The 21,900-nt window shown below is 33.3% G+C and overlaps 6 protein-coding genes across 10 annotated transcripts in view; 3 read left to right on the top strand and 3 right to left on the bottom strand.

The window, feature by feature from the left end:
* The first annotated feature begins 104 nt into the window (after window positions 1-104).
* On the top strand, window positions 105-776 carry LOC108909382. Its single transcript, XM_018713711.1, has 3 exons — window positions 105-183; window positions 237-383; window positions 449-776. The coding sequence occupies exons 1-3, from the start codon at window positions 160-162 to the stop codon at window positions 749-751; spliced, it is 474 nt and encodes a 157-aa protein (XP_018569227.1). The 5' UTR covers window positions 105-159; the 3' UTR covers window positions 752-776.
* A 1,395-nt stretch (window positions 777-2,171) lies between these two features.
* LOC108909365 (stress-associated endoplasmic reticulum protein 2) lies at window positions 2,172-2,979 on the bottom strand. 2 transcript variants are annotated; one of them, XM_018713688.1, is made up of 2 exons: window positions 2,772-2,979; window positions 2,172-2,599 (listed from the first exon to the last, which is right to left on the bottom strand). In XM_018713688.1, exons 1-2 carry the CDS (start codon window positions 2,853-2,855, stop codon window positions 2,489-2,491), a joined length of 195 nt encoding a protein of 64 aa, XP_018569204.1. In that variant the 5' UTR covers window positions 2,856-2,979; the 3' UTR covers window positions 2,172-2,488. The 2 variants fall into 2 exon arrangements, with proteins under 2 accessions (XP_018569204.1, XP_018569202.1); XM_018713686.1 differs by having other exon boundaries at window positions 2,172-2,602; window positions 2,772-2,978.
* A 1,120-nt stretch (window positions 2,980-4,099) lies between these two features.
* LOC108909364 (mediator of RNA polymerase II transcription subunit 29) lies at window positions 4,100-5,988 on the bottom strand. Of its 3 annotated transcripts, none has more exons than XM_018713685.1 (5): window positions 5,722-5,988; window positions 5,608-5,669; window positions 5,468-5,552; window positions 5,168-5,412; window positions 4,100-5,033 (listed from the first exon to the last, which is right to left on the bottom strand). In XM_018713685.1, exons 1-4 carry the CDS (start codon window positions 5,908-5,910, stop codon window positions 5,200-5,202), a joined length of 549 nt encoding a protein of 182 aa, XP_018569201.1. In that variant the 5' UTR covers window positions 5,911-5,988; the 3' UTR covers window positions 4,100-5,033; window positions 5,168-5,199. The 3 variants fall into 3 exon arrangements, with proteins under 3 accessions (XP_018569201.1, XP_018569200.1, XP_018569199.1); XM_018713684.1 differs by having other exon boundaries at window positions 5,172-5,412; XM_018713683.1 differs by having other exon boundaries at window positions 4,100-5,412.
* On the bottom strand, window positions 4,367-4,840 carry LOC108909356 (glycine-rich protein 5-like). Its single transcript, XM_018713674.1, has one exon. It carries the CDS (start codon window positions 4,838-4,840, stop codon window positions 4,367-4,369), a length of 474 nt encoding a protein of 157 aa, XP_018569190.1.
* A 405-nt stretch (window positions 5,989-6,393) lies between the features above and the next one.
* On the top strand, window positions 6,394-7,725 carry LOC108909363 (V-type proton ATPase subunit E). Its single transcript, XM_018713682.1, has 4 exons — window positions 6,394-6,426; window positions 6,523-6,698; window positions 6,831-6,999; window positions 7,118-7,725. Exons 1-4 carry the CDS (start codon window positions 6,394-6,396, stop codon window positions 7,418-7,420), a joined length of 681 nt encoding a protein of 226 aa, XP_018569198.1. The 3' UTR covers window positions 7,421-7,725.
* A 5,003-nt stretch (window positions 7,726-12,728) lies between these two features.
* The window catches only part of LOC108909392 (muscle M-line assembly protein unc-89-like), a 48,503-nt gene continuing 39,331 nt past the window's right edge, over window positions 12,729-21,900 (top strand). For both annotated transcript variants that reach the window (XM_018713719.1, XM_018713718.1), the window contains exons 1-2: window positions 12,729-13,005; window positions 19,697-19,963. In XM_018713719.1, the coding sequence (XP_018569235.1) occupies window positions 19,756-19,963 (208 nt within the window). In that variant the 5' untranslated portion in view covers window positions 12,729-13,005; window positions 19,697-19,755. The remainder of the gene's footprint in view (window positions 13,006-19,696; window positions 19,964-21,900) is intronic.

Raw genomic sequence — 21,900 nt, 5'->3', positions numbered from 1 at the left:
TTTATGAGACTCATAATTAAACTGATATAACGAACTTATTTGCTTACCATTTTCATTTATCTGTATATATTTGGTATATATTTGCTTATCTGTTAATAATAAGGCCTGATTAGTTTCCATCGCTTCTACTTCTATCCATTTGTCTAGTCCGTTGGAAAAATGAAATCTGAATTTGTGGAACAGGTAATATATTTTATTTTTTGTTTGTTTTTATAATCTAAGTGTTTAACTTTTAGGTGCAACTCTTGATGGAAATACAACAAATTAAACACAATGAACAACTCTTTGGAAAGTCAAATTATATGTGGTTGTGCAGCAAAAAAGTTTCGATGATCTGGATGTCGACTAGAGATGAATACAGAATTCGGCAAGTCTTGAACAAGGTAAATTTGAATACTGATTTTTTCTTCTATGCGATCAGGGAATAGAAAATATCGTCCCATTTTAGATAACTCCTGACCAACAAGTGCAGATAATGAAACAACTACTAACGTGGTTGGACGACAATCCCTTGGCCGATGTATTAAAAATTCCTGAAGTAGCTTTAAACCTGATTCATAATTTTATAACCAACAACTTGATCCACGAAGCCAATTTTTCAAGGATGAACAGCTTTAGAAACAGTTTAAGAAGATTCTCGGTGAAATCGAACAAGATTTTAGCGGTCCCCACCGAACTGGGTGCGGGAGACAAACCTCGAAGATCTGTTACTTTTAATGATGTTCCAATTATTTACAGAATCTCCAAATAAAACAAAACCATAGTCGCTGGCTTAATTGCTTATTTTTTTATGTGTCTTTTGAATATTACATATAATATTGAGTAATGATAGTAATTTAAAAAATATACAGGGTGAGTCATTAATAATGGTACACAGCTCACTGGCAGATTGTTAAAGTCAAAATACAGCGGTTGAGCTAAACATGCCTTAATCAATTGTTGCTCCTTTTCGTTCTACAAGGTGTTAAAGTTGAAAAAATATTTTTGATTTTTTGATATATTTTAAATATGTATGAACCAATTGTTTTGAAAATTTGTAGTTCTACGTTTTTTGAGGTGGCAAATATGAATAGGGGGTGCTAGATCTACTGTCCTATCAATGTAAAAATATGTCTAACTTTTTATATTTTACAGTTTCGAATTTTTTAACTAGAAATTATTGAACTATGTTCAATTCTAAATAAAAAAGGTATACTTGTTACAAATCGATAAACTCGACTGTATATAAAAAGAACAAGAAAAGACTGTATATATTTTTGCAGCTTATTAGAATACGGTATTTTAAGGTGTTTTAGTTATTCAAAGAATTTGCTTAGAAGGTAATCTAATGGTACTAAATTTTGAATTACATACGGCTATAAAAAAAATAGTATCCTTTTGCAAAGAAATAATATAATAATAATTAATTAGTTCTATAATAAATTGTAATTTGACTTTGTGTCACATACTAAAAATCCTTATTCTATACTTTTAAAATACAAAATTTGTAATTTAGCAAATGTCGATATTCAACATTTAAATAATGTTATTTAGTTAATGTGAAATTGTTCAGAGGTACTGAACATTCTTCTTAATATGTACAGGGTAGGAAAGTCCCCATGGTTCATCGACCGTTACGTGAGAGCGATAAAATGAGTCATAGAAATCCGTGCGATAGAGAAAGATGGCTATAATGAAGGCGTCTAATAGTCACCGCCCATTTCGCCCTTCCACAAATAAGAAGTGGATCTTATTTGTGGAAGAGCGAAATGGGCGGTGACTATTAGACGCCTTCATTATAGCCATCTTTCTATATCGCACGGAATTCTATGACTTTCTTCATCGTTCTCACGTAGCGGCCGATGAACCATGGGGACTTTCCGACCCTGTATATTGAAACATATGCAAAATTTACAGTATATAACTTCTATATTTGTTGATTCAGTTTTCATGTCAATAACAGTTATTTTTAGTTGTCCTCTGAAACTTTTGTACATTATCTCTTCATAATCATTAAATGATTATAATATAATAAATATGCAATACTGCGGCAAAATAATTAATTATTGGACCCTCTGTAAACAATCGGCAACATTTTGTCTTATCTTATCAGTCTCTATTTTTTTTAATTAACACTTAAAACATAAGTGGTATACAGACAAAGTAAGGTGTTTTGGAAATAAATACCTCCATGAAAATTATTCAATATATTCAAAAAATAATAGACAGACTTATTACATAAATTGTAACGTAATATAAAGTTGGAATGATTAATTTTCAAGAATCTTTAACAACAGTTTGTGCTGGAACTAAATGCATAGTTATATCCTAGTGTACAACTTATGTAAAAATATATTTTATACAACTCTGTTAAAATGCTTAATTATCTCACAATATTTTACAAAGAAAAAGATAAAATATCAAATTGCACAGGTATTTTGGAAAGAACCAGATAGATAGAAATATGTTGACTGAGCAAAAGATTATTTGTATAAATTTGTAGATTTCATTACGCCAAACGGATAGATTGAATGATTTGGAACACTGCTGATCCACAAACAACGAAAATAAAGAGAGCCAAAAGCCATGGCCCTACAGCTGGACCGTCTTGGTTTGGTTTCTGCTAAAGAAAATACCGTTTTAGATTTTAAATCAGATAGAAATTTATGAGAAGTTATTAAAATGTCACATATAAATACTACATTATTACAAAACCTATGTTCAAATTAAAAGTACTATATTCTTAAGGTAAACGGTTATAATTACAAACAATATGGTTAGGTGTTACTCACCGATGATTTAGGAACGTTTCCTCTTAAGGTTACATTCTTCATTGCCTTTTCGTTAGCAATGCGCATCCTTTGTTTGGGAGCCATTGTGCCGTTTCAAATGATACAAGAAAATTTAAGTATTTCAAAAGAAAAACATCCAAGTCTGCTTGACACGTCTTAGAATTCCGATGACGGACTTCTTAAAAGTGAAGTGAAAAGAGAGGAAGAGAGAACAAAAACAACTTTGACAAGCACGTAGTCGCAAAAGTAGTACGCATGTACAGTTGGCAACATATGGCGTGGCTCTTTAAAATTGCCAACATGCAGCTACGTGTGCTTATTCTGATTTTTCAACCAACTGATTTTAAATTTTTTCCTATGCCTAATAAATTTTATAAAAATATACAGAATAAAAAACTTTCTTTTACCAATGATCAGCATAGGTATTCCAAAAGTTATTGGTTATACGCATACAATATTTAAACAGGGCGTATCGAATTGCACTAGCCAAGTTTTATCTGGTGCCAATTCCTCACAAAAAGGAAAAACTTCCAGAGATATGAATCGGAACATGCCTAGGAATTTGCAAAATTTGTTTTCGAATTACACTTTGTTAAGTGTCGTTTAGATACAATAAAAATTGATTATTTTTTATTAAGCATATGTATGATGGTCTTATGTAAAAATCAAATTTTAAAGTTCTTATTATATAAGAGGATAAAAAGTGAAAAAGGTCCCTAAATAAATTTTCATTTGTTTATCCTTAGGCGCCACGCGCCATTATTCCATGGCTAGAAATTGGCCTCGATGATTTGGGATCGAGGGGGATTATCCCTCTTTATCCTGCCTCATTCGTAGGTGGGCCCCATGCGTCGTCTACCTCGACCGCAAATGCGGCCGGTGTAGGCGCTTTGTGGGACCTCCTTTTGTCCTGGCTGGGCCCCGCCGGCTAGGGCCCTTTCTTCTGGCGCTCTTCTTGCTTCGCCGGCTCGTCTGTGTAAACCCCGGACTTAGGCGTTTCGTATATATTGAAAAAACATTTTCAGGATTACTATTACTATATTGAAAATATATTTTCAGGATTATCAACTCAAATATACTGTCTTTTGCAACCAGTACGTAATTTTAAGAATTTTATTTTTATTACAAGACTGGGCGTCATGTATAAAAATTATCACTTTCTAGCATATATTAAAAAAACTCTTTTCTTCCTTTTTTTTTGGAACTAGTTTACGTTGAAATTTGAAAAATTCTTAAGCAGGTTATCTGGGTTTTTTATGCAACTTTTGAAGAAAAATGTGCTGTATTGTAAGATCTGGACTAGGAGGAAGTCTAAACTAAAGTTTTTCTCGTTTCTTCAAGATTTATTGATTGATTCCCAGGTACAACTAACCAGCAGCAATTATTTAGGAATTTTAGTTACAAATGTATTATTTGAAAAAAAAACTGCAAGTCTAAAGATAACAAACCTAGAAAATTATAAAAAATCACTTTTAAATTTCATGTAAATATTATTCTTAGTTTAAGAACTTAAGTAAACTGATTCAAGCTTCCTCTTCGGCAGGTGACGCAGGCATTTACTGTGCAGCAGCTGGAGGTGGTTCTTTTGCAGTACTTCATTCAGTTGGTTCTTCAGTTCCTGCAGGAGGTGTGGCTGAGTCACCCCCATCGGCGCCGTCGCCTCCGTCAACAGCTGTTTTTGAGCCACTCGCACTTGCGCCACCAGAACCTGCTGCGCTGCCGCCTCCTGCCGCAGATGTTTTTGAGCCACTCGCACCTGCGCCACCAGAACCTGCTGCGCCGCCGCTTCCTGCTACAGATGTTTTTGAGCCACCCGCACCTGCGCCGCCGCCTCCCGCAGCAGATGTTTTTGAGCCACTCTCACCTGCGCCACCAGAACCTGCTGCGCCTCCGCCACCAGAACCTTCTGCTGCACCACCCCCCCCACCGAGCAGCGCAATAATGATCTCGTAAGCTTTCGTCACTCCTAGGGTTAGATACCATAAGAGAAACATACATGGTGGGTGCTGGTAGGAGGTCGAGTCTGCAATCCAACTCAGTCCTGAAGGTACAGGATCAGCTTCAGCCATTGTTTGTTTGTATTTGCACGAGGAATTTGCTTAGCTACTTAAATTTCTCACATACTTGGATGGTTACGATGATTTTCTAAAAAATTCTTGTCAAAATTGGTGCTGTCATATCAGTCAAGGAAAACTTGACTGCTTGCAGTTGTATTTTTTTAAATTGCAGCTCACAGTCCACGTTAGAACTCCTTTGGTTTTGCTGTAAACGTTAGTTTTGCTGCAATTCTCTGTTTCCTATTACAACTTTTTTAATTTCATACAATACATTGAAAACAATTTTAAAATTTTATATTATGTTACAATCCTTAAATATAAATAAAAAATCAGTTTTACCTACAAATAAATTAATACGGTTGCTGAAAATGTCAATCAGAAGGAGATATATTTTGCGCCGCTGCGACTAATGTATCGTGAATCTCTTTAGTATATGAAACTTGGGCGCTAGCAGTTGCCAAAAATTGTGGATACGTCAAGGTGTTGTCATTTAAGCCTAAATTTTCGCTTCTCGTTGTGGCGACGGGTATGTGCAAATATCTGTTGCTGCTTTCTTGTTGAGTCAAGCATTTAATTGATGTTTTCTAAAAATATATGTATAATTATAACCGAGATAAACCTTCTTTAATTAGTTTTTACCAAATGTAGTTCAATTTGGTCACAAATGGAATAAAACTCCTCCAAATTTTTATCGAAACGGGGGATTTGTATGTCAACTCCTTTTCTAAAAAGTAACGGTACTTAAAACATTACAAATATCTATGCAGAATTATACATACTGGGATCCAATATCAACTTGACTATTTTGATTTAAAGTTTGGGCTGCAGTTTTTATGGTATTCTGGAAAAATAAAATGTTATGATGCTACTGGAATATGTAATACATGACTTACAGAAAGAGATTCCCTTAGTTGTCCTATTAGCGATTTAATTTTAGATATATTGTCTAAAGGCTGCTGTTGAGGTTGTTGGGGCTGTTGTTGCTGAACTTGCTGTTGGACCACTTGCTGTTGCTGTTGAGCATTTTGTTGCTGCTGCTGTTGTTGTTGCTGCTGCTGCTGTTGAAGCAGAATGTTAATCATTTTTTCAAAGCACAATAAATACAAACAAATAACAAATATCAATAAATTTTATCTTTAGTTAAGGTTATTGATAATATAGAGAGCTGTAAACTGTCAACTGAATGACCCCAAAAGTTCGCATTTCCTATGGTAGATGGAAATCATTTAGTAACTAAATTTAATATATTTTAAATAAACCTTCCAGAAAAAGATCAACAAATATTTTCTTTTATTTGTTTTAAATATTCTAGTAATATTTTTGATGTCAATTAGTTTCCACCGGTATATTTTGGGAGTGAGCTATCGTGTTTAGGAAGTCTATTGTAATTTAATTGTCATAAGGTCAAAATCATATGATCAATCTTCAATCAGTCCTGTAATTTGCCTGCTTTCGTTTTTGACTCGTGCTGCTGAGTTTTTAAGGCGTTGTCGCTGTCCGTGTCCGTGTTAATATTCGCTCAGTTTTAAAGTTTATCAAGTTAATTATATTAACAAACAACCACCATGGCTCTTAGCGATGCAGATGTTCAGAAACAAGTAAGTTTACATATTGATATATAAAAAAATAAGTAATTTTCATGTTGATGGTCATGTTTTTTGGAATATGTTAAAAATGCTTATGTGTCTTTACAGATCAAACACATGATGGCTTTCATCGAACAAGAGGCCAATGAAAAAGCCGAAGAAATCGATGCTAAAGCTGAGGAAGAATTTAACATTGAAAAAGGGCGTCTCGTTCAACAACAACGTCTTAAGATTATGGAGTACTATGAGAAAAAAGAGAAACAAGTTGAACTTCAAAAGAAAATGTTAGTAAAATCTTTTATCTAATAATTTATGTACAAGTTGTCTTGTCATGTGACTTGATTTCCTCGAGGAATCCATTGCTTATAGTGAAATATAAATGCACTATATCTTATTTATAATTCGTGTGATTTCAGTCAGTCCTCTAATATGTTAAATCAAGCGAGGTTGAAGGTACTGAAGGTAAGAGAAGATCATGTTCGTTCTGTCTTAGACGAGGCTCGTAAGCGTCTTGGAGAGGTTACCCGTGACCAAGGCAAATATGCACAAATTCTCGAGAGTCTCATCCTTCAAGGTTTATACCAGGTCAGTTGGTCTTGTACATAGTGTAATTATACATTAATTAAAAGTAGGTTACATAATCTTTATCGTCAAACAAATTATGTAATAATTAAAATATTTAACGTGTATTTATTTGTTTCAGCTGTTCGAAAAGGAAGTGACTATCAGAGTTAGGCCTCAAGATAGGGATTTGGTAAAATCCGTCCTACCCGTAGTGGTTACCAAGTACAAAGATGCCACCGCTAAAGAAATTGTCCTGAAACTCGACGATGAATCCCACTTGTCTCAGGAGACTACCGGTGGAATCGATCTTCTGGCTCACAAGAATAAAATCAAGATCAGCAATACCCTGGAGGCCCGTTTGGAACTCATTTCGCAACAGCTGGTACCCCAAATCCGTACCGCACTCTTCGGACGCAATGTCAACAGGAAGTTCACCGATTAAGTATTACACATTTCCTTGCACAATTTTAATGTGTATAAATTATTCTAATTGCACGCTATATAGTTAAGCACACATTTATCTAAACGATTCCATGATTTTATCTAACGAAAACTTGAGAAATTGTTACGTATTGTTCAAAAAATTGTAAATAGCAAATAAATATTATGAAGTTCCATTTTCGTGTAGTATTAGTGTTTGTTTTTAGGTAGTCCAGTGTAGGGTAGCGGGAATTTTTTGTTTTTTGTTCATTTAAGTGCCCTACAATGTGTATAATGTACATTGTGTTAATAAAAATGTCATGAAAACGACCGCCTTTTAGTTCAATTTGGGCCAGTAGTGGTTATAAGACTTGACTTGTTATAACTTGTTACGACTTATTACAACTTGTTACGACTTGTTACAGAATTACATTGCACTTCCTTTGTCTTAGAAATCTGCCACCGTTATTCTGGGGCTAGGCTTAGTGGAAGCCCTAAGTCCACCTTTATGTTCGTTTCGATTCCTATTCTTGATTCTAAGCCCGCTGGGAATACGCAATTGCTCCTCATACAATGAACAAATAATTATCAATTATTTTTTGTCGGTCAAACTCCCAAGTCGGTATAAAAAATTAAATTGAAAGATGCCAGTTAAGGCAGCCAGATTTTTTAATAAGAAAAATAACAATCTTCTGACAAATTATTCCTAAAAAAATTGCAGTAGGCCATGGTTATGAACTGTACTTAGTGGACTCAAAAAAGTGCAATGTTTTAAAAAGATATCGAGTTCTTATTGGGCCACTTTATATACAGGGTGATCCACATAGTGTGGGTACCGAATATTCTTTTTAAAATGGGCCTTATACTAGAATTTTTGAAAAGTTTTCTATTTTTTAATGAATGTTGGAACTTCAAAACTTCTTTTATTATTCACTCATGTTGCAAGTTACATTTTTTGAAATAGTATCAAGCATTTACAAGAATTACCATGAATTAAAATAGGAATCTATTTCGGTGTTTTCGATTTATTAATAGTTCTCGAATACTTGCCAAAAGTACTTTTAGTTCTCGCATTGACAGAAATATTTGAATCAACGGTTCTCGGTGGTTATCAAATAGCATTCACTGAAACAAGAACACGTGACTGGTAAACAGAAAGAATTTCAAATATTCTATATATACACATATTAACCGTTTTCTTTTGATCTCAGCTTTGAATCATGATCACTGAATCAAGATCAAACAAACACGAATTATAGTTTCATGAATCCAATTTTGAAGAAAACGGGATTTTGTTTACTGTTGACATTTGATTTGATTTTAAATATCGATTAGGTGTACCTATTCTTCTGTGCACAACTAAAATAAAAATAGTAACTGCCTTCTTAGAGAAAAAAGAAACCACCACCACAATTTTAAGGTTATATTAAATATGTGATCGTGATAGTTCGAATCATAGATAAGAACAAGTAGTTCGAATCACAGAAAAAGTTTGCTTCATAAGGGAAAGGGTATTACCAATCTTGATCATTAATCTAATATGATCCGGAAACAAGAAAACAACTACGGTTTATGATGAAAAAATATTTATTGGAAACAGAACATATTCAAGTAATAAATTTATTTGAAAATTTAAACAATTTTACAGAAAACTGTAATTAAACTGTAAATCTAAGCCTCCCCCTGGATTCCTTGACAAAAGAACGCTCGATTTTACAGGTAGTTGATTATTTGATATTACTAATAATGCTAACAGATGGCAGCACACTAATATATTTACATGTTTTAAAACAATTATTTTTGGGCAGCTAGAGGAAAACAAATTAAGTATTTGTATATGGGTTGGTCCAATTCCTGGATAACGCTAACTCAAAACTATTGAAAATATTTTTTTGGTCGTAGTCAGAGTTAAACTTGAACTAACGATTTTCCTGTCAATTATTGTTGAAATCTATTTTACAAGAGCGAACGGTTTCTAATTCATTTTGTTATTTATTTGTACAATAACTAGAATCGAGCAGTTAAAATAATAATACGGAAGCAGAAAACATGACATCGAATTTTAATTTACAAAACACAAATATTATTGAATATTCTGTATCTGTACAATTGTTATTAATGAATGAAAATGTAGATGAGTCAATAAATCACAAACTGTTAAAGAGACAAACTGTGTTGCTGTTAAAATATTTTCAAGAATTTTTAATTTCAGTTAAATTAAAAAACACAATGGTATGTTTTGAAATGTACTAAGTATTGCTAAATTCGAAGGGGTCATTAAAATATGTGCCGTTGTGAACGTACTTACTAAATAACATGTACAGAACCGTACTCCGAGATTTTTGCTGCCCTGGCAAATATATAACTTCTAATAGTCACATTGTCCTGTTTCTAATGATTATGTTCTATAATGTAAAAAATCCTTCATTTAAAATGTTGGAATTTATGGAACAGGTTGTATAACAATTTATCTTTTTCTTCTGTTTTTTTCATTGAATTAAACAAATAAGATGGCTATGCGAGCTAAATACATTGAATACACTTAGCAATATGTATGTAGGATACAGCTAGTTATTAGTTTTCATCAGTAGGCCATGAGTAGATTGAAAAGCATGTTCATTCATAGATGTAACATTTACGTCTCTCCCACACTCATTCTATGTCCGTACGACCAAATATAGCTGGATTATTCATCGGTTGTCTGACCTGTCAAAATCTTTTTCGTAATTCGGGCCGGATGCGGCTCTGTCTCAAGGTTAAGATTCGACTCTCGACAGCGGCAGCGTATCTGTCTGCCGGGGCACTTATTAATGCCCCCAGTGGAGCGCCGCGGGCCCCACGACATTCCAAAGGCACTCCACCTTATCTCCATATAACTGGTATTTTTTACCCTCCTTTCCGCTCACCGTGCAGACCACTTTTGGGCAGCGATTGAATATTGTGTTCCTCGGCTCCTCGCTATCCGGCTTTTATCTCTCTGTCGTCGTTTTGCTTTTTGCGTTTCGGTGGAAGTGTGTCTTGGCGAGGAGAAAGAAAGGTCGATTACGTTTTGGTGCCTGCCATTTTTTCTTATTTCTCGAGATTTGAGAGCCGGTGTAGAAAATATTTCGAACTTTCTGTCATGAGAAAAAATTGCTTATTTAAGGACTTTTACAAATAATGAATATACTAAAGATATATATTTTTTTAACCTCAAAGTATTCCAAACATTCCTCGAGAGTTCAAACTGCAACGATTTTTTTCATTTTTTTCCGAATAATTGAATACATTTTGTCTTTTATTCATTTTTTTAAACTGAAAATGTTTTTTCAAATTTTTTTTCACCAAAAAAACAATTACGCACTAGAGGTCAGTAGTAACATCACTAATGTTCAATATTTGCAGAAAAACAAACGGACTGGTTACAACTTTTTCAATTAATTTTTAAATCGATATTTGAAAACAAGGTGGAATCTGCGGTTAAAAAAAGTACAGTATTTTTACGATTGTGTAGCATTTTCAAACACTTTTTTACTTTTTACCATTTTGTTCAATCTTTAACATTCTTTGTTCAAAACAATATGGATTTTTTGCGAAAAAAAATATTTTCAATTTGAATAAACGATGCAAAACTTATCCTTTAATGGATTTTTAGAGAAAATGACAAGTCGCAGCCGTTTGAAGGGTTTCTTTGGGATAATAAAGTAAGTCAAACTACTAAATTTCAACATGCGATTTCTCAAAGACCAGCAGTGATATCGGAATAAATCTAAGTACGTTTTGAATAGTAAGTATAGTACTTTAAGACCCCCAAGATATTTTATTACATGAATCGTGCAAATGGTCATTTTAGATGAAAAAGTGCTATTAAATTAAATAGTGGAAATTGGAGATAGGGGTGAAAATGCACCCCTTTAAATTTTTTAATTGTTGCTCGAAAACGAAGCAAAATGTCGCTATAGTTCATAGGGAAAATTATTTAGAGAATTGAATTTCCCATCGAAATGGCTTATTTAAAAAATTTAAAAGGAAAATTTTATGCAAAAATCGTTAATAAACATTTTAAAAAAGCAAAAAATAAGATTTTTTAATTTCTTTTTACTTTTTTGACCCTCATTTTTTTTAAGTAGAAGTAGGCAAAGAAAATTGCTGTACAAATAAACTAGATGAGATTCCCTTCAAGATGATGCGTTTTCAAACGTTTTTGGACTGATATTGACTGAGTTATAACCGGTCAAACTTAAAATATTTTTTAGATTTTCGTCGTTTTTAAGACAATAATAATTATAGTTCTTCCTATTTTTACAACAAATTGGTCTCATTTGTTAATAATAAATAAAGATTTTCACAACTTAGTCAAAAAAGTAAAAAAAAATTAAATCTTATTTTTTGCTTTTTTAAAATAGTTTATTAACGATTTTTTGCATAAAATTTACCTTTTAAATTGTTTAAATAAGCCATTTCAATGGGAAATTTCAATTTTTGAGGTAGGAAGTAGTTACATACGTATAGAGTAAAAGTCTGAATTGAAATTTTTATTTTAAAATTTGTATTAGGACATTATTTGAGGTTATAAACAGATTTTTTTTATAAAAATGTTGTGTAAAATAATAAATAATCTCTTCTCTCTTGAGTATTTTCGTGTTTTTTTATTTTATGAGCACCCTGTATATCTAATTTAAGATGTTTGTATGACAGTCTCATTTTTTCGAGGGGCAGAACTTTTTATAAAGAGTGACATTTTTCGATAAAGTCAAAAACAAAAGAATTTCTCCTCTTGTCAACTCCATCCGTGGACACACTGTATATACATTATTAATAAACTTTATTGTACTTAGATTCTCAAGTTTTTACTAAATTATTTTATTAAAAAAGTAAAGAAAGTCAAAAAATCTTATTTTTGCTTTCTTTAAAATTGTTTATTAACGATTTTTTGCATAAAATTTTCGTTTTACATTTTTTAAATAAGCCATTTCGATGGGAAATTCAATTCTCTAAATATTTTTTTGCTTCGTTTTCGAGCTACAATAAAAATACTGAAAGGGGTGCATTTTCACCCCTATCTCCAATTTCCACCCTCTAATTTAATAGCACTCCGCGGTTTTTTTCATCTAAAACGACCCTTTGAACGATTCACGCAATAAAATTGCTTGAACGTCATAGTTTTGAGGCGGGGTTGGATCACTGAATTTTGAGGTTCCTCGCAAAATAGCGCCCGAAAGTAAAGTGTCTGCGTACCGAAGAATGCTCACGTGGTAAAATGCATTTCCTCGTTTCCCCCACCCGGCGCGCCACCCCAAAAGAATGCATCCTTCTCCCCATCGCAGACCCGATGGAGAATCAAGCAGGTTTCGATACCAGTCGGTCATTCAAGGTAGTAAGTTCACAGATTCCCTCTGGCAGGTTGGCTGTCGCACCTGCTCAATCGTCGTTTTCTAGCGCACCGAGCAGCTACTACTCCGCTCACTTCCACCTGTGTACGTGCAGGTAAACAAATCGGGACACCCGCGAACGCGCGTTGCTTTTTTCCTCCGGTGGAAAATCTGTGGTGCGATCGGGGTGGTAACTTGATCCTCTGGACCCTATCATGCTCTGCAATCTATCGTGAAACTGTTCTACCCCAAAAATGTAAGTGCACACTCTTGGTTCTGTTAATTGTCCTTTACCTGATACGCGCAGTGATATCCGCGGTAGTTTTAAGAGTTCGTTTTCGCGTCTCGTTTGGTTTGTTGGAATGTGGAATGGAAAAGTTGTTATTATTTATGTAAACCGGTGTGAAGGTATATCAAATGTTGAACGGTTTTGTAAATCTCATGGTGCCGAGATACAAGCATGTGATATATACAGGGTGTGTCCTCTTGTACGGTGTAGATATGTAATTGGAATGTTAACCGTTTGGCGCTCCTGCGGCTTCCTGACTGGCACGGGACATTTATCGTATTTCTCAAAAAAGTGGGGAAGATGTTGTGAGTTTGATTTTGGAGGTGTGAACTATGAAAACTTTCTTCTTAATTCGTTTGAGAGGGAGAGGGCGCTTCTTATATTTGGTCATTTTTTGTAATTTCAAATTTTTTTACTTCTAAATTGTTTTAATTGTTGTCAAGAGGTTTAACTGTGGTTCTTTGCAAAGAATATGATTCAATGGGGTTGGGCTACAATTACAAGAAACAACTGCACTTTGGATGTCTGTATTCAAGGAAAGAAATGTCAAAAATAGTTTATAGTGTAGAAAATATTCATTGTTTAAGGATTTTCAATAAACTTTATCCACAACGCATATTTTACCGTCACTGTAAAAGTTTTACTCATATAACGGAATACCTAGAAAAAAAAAATCTTTCCAAAGGCAAGCCAGTAATTACAAAAGCGTGTACCTCGTATGTACGTAATTTAGAATTATCGTATGCAAGTAACCTACATTCTACTGTGTGTGATAAAGCTCCAAGATATGCATTTCACAATGGATATACCTTGAAAGTTTTTCGATTACTAATACCTATATAATATTATCGACTTTAACGTTTATTTCATTTATTACGAAATACTCGCAAATGTCTTGAGGCCTTTGTGGTAGAGAAAGTAGAAGTAAGACCTATTTCTAGCCATAGTTAACGAAAAAGTTCCTGGAGATAATTGTAAAATGTATAAAAGTATAGGAAATGTACATAAATCTATATCAGAATTATTTATAGAAATTAAGAGAAAATGCCACATCGTAACTGTGAATTCTTCATTGTGTGACAATTGAGTAGATTTACCTACCTTTCGATTACCAAATTTGGTAATTTGCAGCGATGTTTGGATTCATGAATAAAAACTTGAGGTATGCACTTTTTTACATAATTTGCGATATTCAGCATGTCCATAGTACTCTATAAATCTGGGTATTCAATATGCTTATTACAAGAAACAAATATCCATTTTTGGATGGTCTCTGCTGTTTATTGAATGGATGAATGAATCTTTAAAAATTGAATAAAGCAAAGATAGTGATTACTACTGTTTGTACATCTCATGTTTATTTTTGAAATTTATTGGTAACATGCCATTTTGAAACCTAATAAAATGGAAATTAGTATGAGTTAGCAAAAACCATATTGCATATTATGACAATAAAAGAAAACGACAGATCACGGACTTATTGTGCTGATAACTAAAACCAGAGGCAATTAATTCATCATTAAACTGATCAGATATTCTAACAGCTACTGATGCCACAAACCCTTCTTTGGTGCTTTGATCTCTTGGTCAATAGTTGTGAGTGGAATGAGAAGTAGAGACATTATAAGTTTTTCACCGTTTTCAAGAACGATTCGTTGCGTTAATACAATTATTAAAGTGGAAGGTATTGATAAAAAACTGTTGCGTGATGTCAAGTATTTGAGGACTTCTGTTGCTGGACCAGTTAAAGTAAATAAAGAGCTAAGCTTGCCTAAGTACCCACTTACCCGTCAGAATTATGTTTATTTAGGATTTGATCAGCACTTTTCTTTATGTTATTTCTGCTTGCCCTAATAAGATTGAAGAAGAATGATTAGATCTGAATATAAACTAAACGCCTTCAGACCTGTTTTTAACTTTATTGTAGTATAAATAGGCTTTGGTTCTTGTATCTAAAGATAGCTGGATCATCGTTAAATGCATTATATTATACTTTCCTGAAGAAAACGAAAAAAACTAGGAATTCAAAGATTAATTAATAAACAAAATACCTTCTGCTACATGTACTGAAATTTTAGACTATGTCTCATCATACTGGATGCCTTAAGACTTAATCTTACGCACCATTGTTTCAGTAAACTTTACAAGAGCAATTAAACAAGCATTTTATGTCATTAAAGCGTGTTAATTTATGAGTTGCCTCGTTTTCTCATTAGCGCGATTACTGGATTCCACCACAGTAATATAGTACAAGTTTATGCCTTTCATTAGAAAATTGCCTGATGTCTTCGTGATTTTCCTTTAGGGGAACAAGTGGAAGCGTGCGTGAACTGTATGGGAAACGCAGACTCAATCACGTGAGACTAGAAAATGCAGGAAAGAGCTCCTATTGTACCGGGCATACTTTGTTGCAATTTGGTTTGGTGTGACATGACTTGAAATCAAGTAATCGAGTAATAGTAATCGATAGTTAAGTCAAGATAATCTTTCTACATCCTTTCCAATAGAGACCTATATTAAAAATTAAACTTACGAAACCTCTTGATATTCGGACAACCAAGAAGTGGTATTAAACAATCGTAAGGACCATTTTTTCTCCAATGCTCTTTGTAGGTAGCTTTGTCGGCGTGCTCTGTCTCCTTTCTCTCTTTCGCTCGGTAAATACGGTCCTGTTTCGAAGCCAACCGATACCCGGTACTCGGTTTGACATTGAATTTTATTAAGTTATGCATAATTAACATCTCCCATCAATGTCATCCATGTTTATTTTCATATTGAGACGGAATAAAATAACCGTTTACGTTTACCTTTTAACACTCAACCAAGAAGGCAAGCCCAAGTGTCCAATCAACGGCTAATTTTGAAAATAAAATCTATCAGCTATTTAAATACTATACTCACTGTACTGGAAACTTAAATTTTTCCATCGATCTATCTTTTGAACTATCTAGGCACTTCAAATGTGATTCAAAATGCGTGAAATATACCAAGTCATCAAATACACGCGTAATCAAACCAGAGGGGAATGCGGAAACCGTCTTGTGTAATAACAAAGAAAATGATGGATTACAAAGCAAATCACGTGTCAGGAAAATTGATAGATGACGCTTTGGAGCAAAGCTCAGATTGTTGTAATCATAAACTAATTACTATTACGGCCAGCAGACATTATTTGCCCGGCTAAGAACAATTATTATTTGGCTTTAATTTATTTTAATAACGTGTATGGTTACGAAACTGCAAAGCAATGTTGGCAGTAACGTAGAATTCATTATTGTAATTGCGGTAGGTACGATTTTAATTGTAATAATTGTAAAATGATATAAACAAAGGTATAGTTAGTTTTCTTGGAACAATAATTAGTAACCAAAATTAAAAATTGAAGAAAGTTGAAGCCATATGGATGATTTAGATCCCTTAGTATCTGTATCTACCCAAAATAATTAGATACTTGTTGATCTTTTCCTCATCACAGAAAATGGAGATTATTGAGAACCCACACGCCTTCTGTATATTCTTCTTCACTATAAATCGTACCGTTCTTTTTGTTTCATTGATGACTGCCGCACACGAAGAGGCTCAAAGTAAATTCCTTTTGTGTTTAATTAAATTATATTGGGAAGATAGTGTCGATTCACCGTACCCTGACCTGGGCCATAGGAAACGCCGGAACGATTTCATGCTCGATGAAACTCAACATCGAACTACCTACGAAGCGTTTCAGTCGAGCTAATGATAATTGTTTAACGCAGTGTGGGATTGCAAAGATGTGGAATAGACTGGAGCAACATGTGCTGGTCGATAATCATTTTCGCATTCCATTTTTAATTGGTTAAGGTGGAGTTGCATTGAGAGAAGTTAAACGTAATCCAAGGAATATACAGCCAATGTTATATTTAATCGTATATCTCCCCATTAGATACAATAGTCACATAAAGTAAACTAAGTAATCACATCGAGAATTCTACCGTTGCGTAACGTTGATTCCATAATACCAGCATCTGACGTTACTCCTCGTTTTTCTTCTCGTCACAAAGAGTAGACTTTCTCAATTTATTCTTCACTTATTTTTTCAATCTTCGACACTGTCGTTAATATGAAACTATACGTCTTCCGTGAGATCAGTCTTCAAAGCTATGGCTATAAAAATTGGACCATGAGAACCTGCAGCTATGTGAATAATATTCTTGATTTAGCGTGTACGATATTTTCCTCCGGTTTGTTGTTTATCCAAGGTTAGCAATGCCATTAGAAAATAAATGTAAATGTAATTAATAAGAGTTACAGCGATGGAAAAATTAATCGGAAAACGTTAACAATTGTTTTCTTTAATCTAATCATGGTGTCTCATTGATGATAATAATACAATAATATAGATACGGATAGAGGTCAATTGAAAAAATTCATTGTGTTGCGTGATATTAACATAATTATATTAATTCGAAATTCAATAAGTAAGGAATCTAGTAGAAACAAGCTAATTATCTAATGTTTCAAGTTTTTAAATGTACTCTCAAATGAAAAATTTCAACGGTGTTAAATCAGGAAATGTTGGCGGCAATTCCATTTTACCTTTCTTTCTCTTTTTCCAATAGGCTATTGATTATATCCAAAAAACAGGGTTAAAAGGTACTATATATGACATTCAAGCAATTTTATTGCATGAATCGTTCAAAGGGTCATTTTAGATGAAAAAATCACGTAGTGTTATTAAATTAGAAATTGGTGGAAATTGGAGATAGAGGTGAAAATGCACCCCTTTCAGTTTTTTCATTGTAGCTCGAAAACGAAGCAAAATTTCGCTACAGTTCATAGAAAATAATATTTACAGAATTGAATTTCCCATGGAAATAGCTTATTTAAAAAATTTAAAAGGAAAATGTTTATGCAAAAAAAATCGTTAATAAACTATTTGAAAAAAGCAAAAAATTCGATTTTCTTATTTTTTTTTACTATTTTGCCTCTAATTTTTTTTTTCAGTGAAGATAGATATAGGCATTGCTTCATAGAAAAAAAAGTTGATAAAATTTCCTTCAAAACGAGAGGTTGTAAAGTATTTTTGGATTTAAATTGACCGATGCATGGCCGCTCAATTAGCCAATTTTTCGATTTTCGTCGAGTTTACCCTTATACGTTTTAATTCTCATTTTTTGCAAAAAAAGGAAGGAAATAAGACGTTCAAAGATATTCATCACATGACTTGTTCGAAGGGTTATTAAAAATGAAAAAACGCGGGGTTCTATTAAATTAGAGGGTTGAAATTGAATATAGGGGTGAAAATGCACTTTTGTAGTTTTTTAAATATAGCACGAAAATGAACCAAAATTTCGATATAGTTCATAGGAAAATTTTTAAAGAGAATTGAATTTCTCATCGAAACGGCTTATTTTTTGATTTTTTACTTTTTTAATAAAATTTTCCTTTTAATTTTTTTTAAATAAGCTATTTCGATGGAAAATTAAATTCTCTAAATAATTTTTCATATGACATATAGCGAAATTTTGCTTCGTTTTCGAGCAACAATTAAAAAACTGAAAGGGGTGCATTTCCACCCCTGTCTCCAATTTCCACCTTCTAATTTAATAGCATTCCGTGGTTTTTTAATCTAAAATGACCATTTGAAAATCCTATATTCAATAGCCTACAATCTGCTTATTAAAAAGTGACCCATTAAAATAGAATAATGAATTAATAAAACTCTGCTCCAGTCGAGCTATCAGTCGTCAGCGGTTCCAAAATTGTTTGTTCATATTACTGTGGCAAGTCACTAAGTACTAAAAAAATATATTACCATTTGCGGATATGATATCTCAGTCAAGTTTCCCTTACGTACTTTATTTTTTTTAATATCATCTCTTATCTGCCAGAGACATCCTGTAGGTGAATATCAAAATAAAATCTTCAGTATATTTTAGATAACGAAGTAGAACAATACAATTCTGATAATTTCCTACAATTATTCGATAACAAAATGTATAAATAGGCTATTTTCTCTTTAAATGAACAACAGTAAACTACATAAAATTTGATGTCCCTTCAAATCCGCTCAGGAAAAATTGTTTTTAACTGTCAGAATGGCTATACCGACCTTGGAGGTTGTTTCAGGAAAAAATATCGCTAATTTTTGTTACGATACTTAAAAATTCGCCTATAAACATGAAATTTCACCTAAGTCATACCTTACAACCGATAAGGTTTTTAAATATACTGTTTTAAACGAATTTTATCTATAATTAACCAAAGTCGTAGACATTTATCATGCATTATATTATTAAAATTGTACCTTCATTATCTCGTGACAAATGTGTTATAATGGAATCGACATTCCGCGAGATTCGCCGCACATAAACAACAACAGATAAAAGGAATCAAATCGCAGATGTTATCAAACCACTTAATTCTACCTATCTCCTTATATCGTAATGTGGGCAATTTCATCGTAGAAGCAAAATGAGCTCGACCAGCACGCGGTTTACCTTAGCGAACTTAACAATAAAAGCGAACGTAAAAATATTTTTACTAGATAGTAGGTACACCGTGTTCCACATGACTTGTTTTAAAATATCGCCATAACCTTCTACATCGTTGGGTTCGAGTTCAACAAAGAAATACGCGAACAGTGAACGATTGTAAGTAATGTTTGTTCTGTTCTTTGCAGATTTGTTGTTGGAAGACATGAGGAGTGTCCGTTTCGCTCGAAGTTAAGAAGTGAACGAGATGAACATGGCGTTCGTTGGTAGCAAGTGCGGTTTTTTGTGGTGCGTTTTGATTTTAGTGTACAGTGCCGGACTTGCTAGTGCCCAGGAGCAAGTCGCTTGTTACGGACCTGGATCTATAGCCGCCTCGGTCATACTCACGTTCATTTTTACGGTGCTGCTGCTCGGAGCGGGATATTTCTTGTGGAGAAAGTACAGGGTCAAGAAAGGTAAGCTTCCAAAAGTTTAAATATAAAAAAAATAAACAAATTTATACAAACATTCAACAAACATTCCCATAGAAACACATCCATTGGAGTAAGATCTGGACTGTTGGCTGGCCAGTCTCTTTTTCCTCTATGCGCTTGCTGATCTTGAAAGGCTTGTAACCAGCTTTGTTAAGAGTCTTCTGAACTTCTGAAATAGACGTATCAAGGTCATTCCATTCTTGTAAACTTTTTAAAATGTGCTTTATGGATATATTTGGATTTTCTTGCACAGATTTCTTGTGTGATGTGTACGAAATAGGAATTCTATTGTTGTTTTAGATTCGTGTGAAAAGGAGCAAATATTTCTCTTCAGTAGAAAGCTTCCATGCATGCAAATTTGGTCGAGAACAATCACAAAAAGCGTAATGAATACGTGTTTAAATTCTAGTTTTATGGGTCGTTTAATAAGTAATTGTTAGAAATTGATTTAAATAGATAAATGCATGTGTATTTCATGATAGATTTCTTAATTCTCCATTGCATTGCGAGTATATTAAGATATGGCTGTGTTCACTTTCTACTAGCCGTGTAGCTGGCTCGGTATTTAGGACAGTACTCGTGTTATTTCTTGCGCATTACTGTAACAATTCATTGCGAGTGATTATATTTATAACGATCGAAAACCGTGCTCGTCCACGGATTTTTGTGTTCCGTTCAATTAGCACGAAAAAATATTTTTAGTCGTTCGTAAATCTCTGCGAGTAAATCGAGAATTAAATATTTATTTCTGAGAATATTTGCTTATGATGTCTTCTGTGACGCAATAGCATTTAAAATAGGTGGCCAAATATTTGCATTGATAGTGGATTAAGGTTTTTGCGCTACTTGTTAGTCTTATAATTGCATGTTTGTTGAAGATACGGAAGTTAACGCGACTTAATAATTTATTTTGTGTAACTAACAGGAACTTTTAATAATAACGTTTTTTATTGATGCTCGTATGCCTAGGATATACCTACCTACATATTTTGGGTCGATATTAAAATTCTTTAAAAATGACACTTCACATTACTTATTTATTCTTCTTTTATTTTTATTTTAAATATAGCCATATCCACATGTACTATTACTCAGGCAAGTTTGTGTACCATTTTTTTCTTTATTCAAAATTTTTCCAGTAACATAATTTATGTTAATTTGCATTTAAATTTAGACAAACCACGAGATTGTAAAACTACTTTCGAAATTAGCTTCGACTAGGTATATTAGTTATTTATTTGAATATAAACAAAATCGTCAGAATGTTGTCGAATGGTTCAAGGTTGGTAGTAGTTTGTGCAAGGTGTGATGTAAACTTTGCTTGTAGTTTAGAAGAGAACATTGATATATTTTGTAAAGAATAAGAGTTATATTATCATTTTGTTGTTGTCATGTTGTCAAAAGTACGCCTTTTGGCAACACCGCTTTTTGGACCAACGAACGTCAACATTAGTCTCGCTTTACTTACTCCAGAGCTGAGACAGCTAATCTGGATGCTGATTGCTGAATTAGGTAAATAAAACGTATATTAACTTCACTACCAAGGCACCTTTTATTTCCTCAATATATTCCAAAAGCTAATACTTATAGATTCTTACGGACATATTGACAATAAGTGGAAAACACATTTATAGAGATAGAAATTGAATTACGACGACTAGAGAATTTAATAAACAGGAATATGTATGCATAATATACGCGATAAGTATAGTTATCAGTAAGCGTATGGTCTTCACTTTATCGTAAATTGTTGTCTAATAGTCACATGTCACATTTACATTTTGTCGTGGAAAAGGTTAAATCGGTATATTAATAGAGAAAGGTGAAAGATTTAGGGTCAATAGTTCGTTTAATAAACCTGAACTTAGCTTGAAAATAACGAACGGTGAGAAAATGCTTCAGTGTCTGGAGATCTTGTT

This window comes from Anoplophora glabripennis, unplaced genomic scaffold (assembly GCF_000390285.2).
Source record: "Anoplophora glabripennis isolate ALB-LARVAE unplaced genomic scaffold, Agla_2.0 scaffold143, whole genome shotgun sequence".
NCBI classification, from domain to species: Eukaryota; Metazoa; Arthropoda; class Insecta; order Coleoptera; family Cerambycidae; genus Anoplophora; species Anoplophora glabripennis.
Note: the sequence above shows the minus strand (reverse complement) of the source record. Positions and strands in the feature narration are given on the sequence as shown.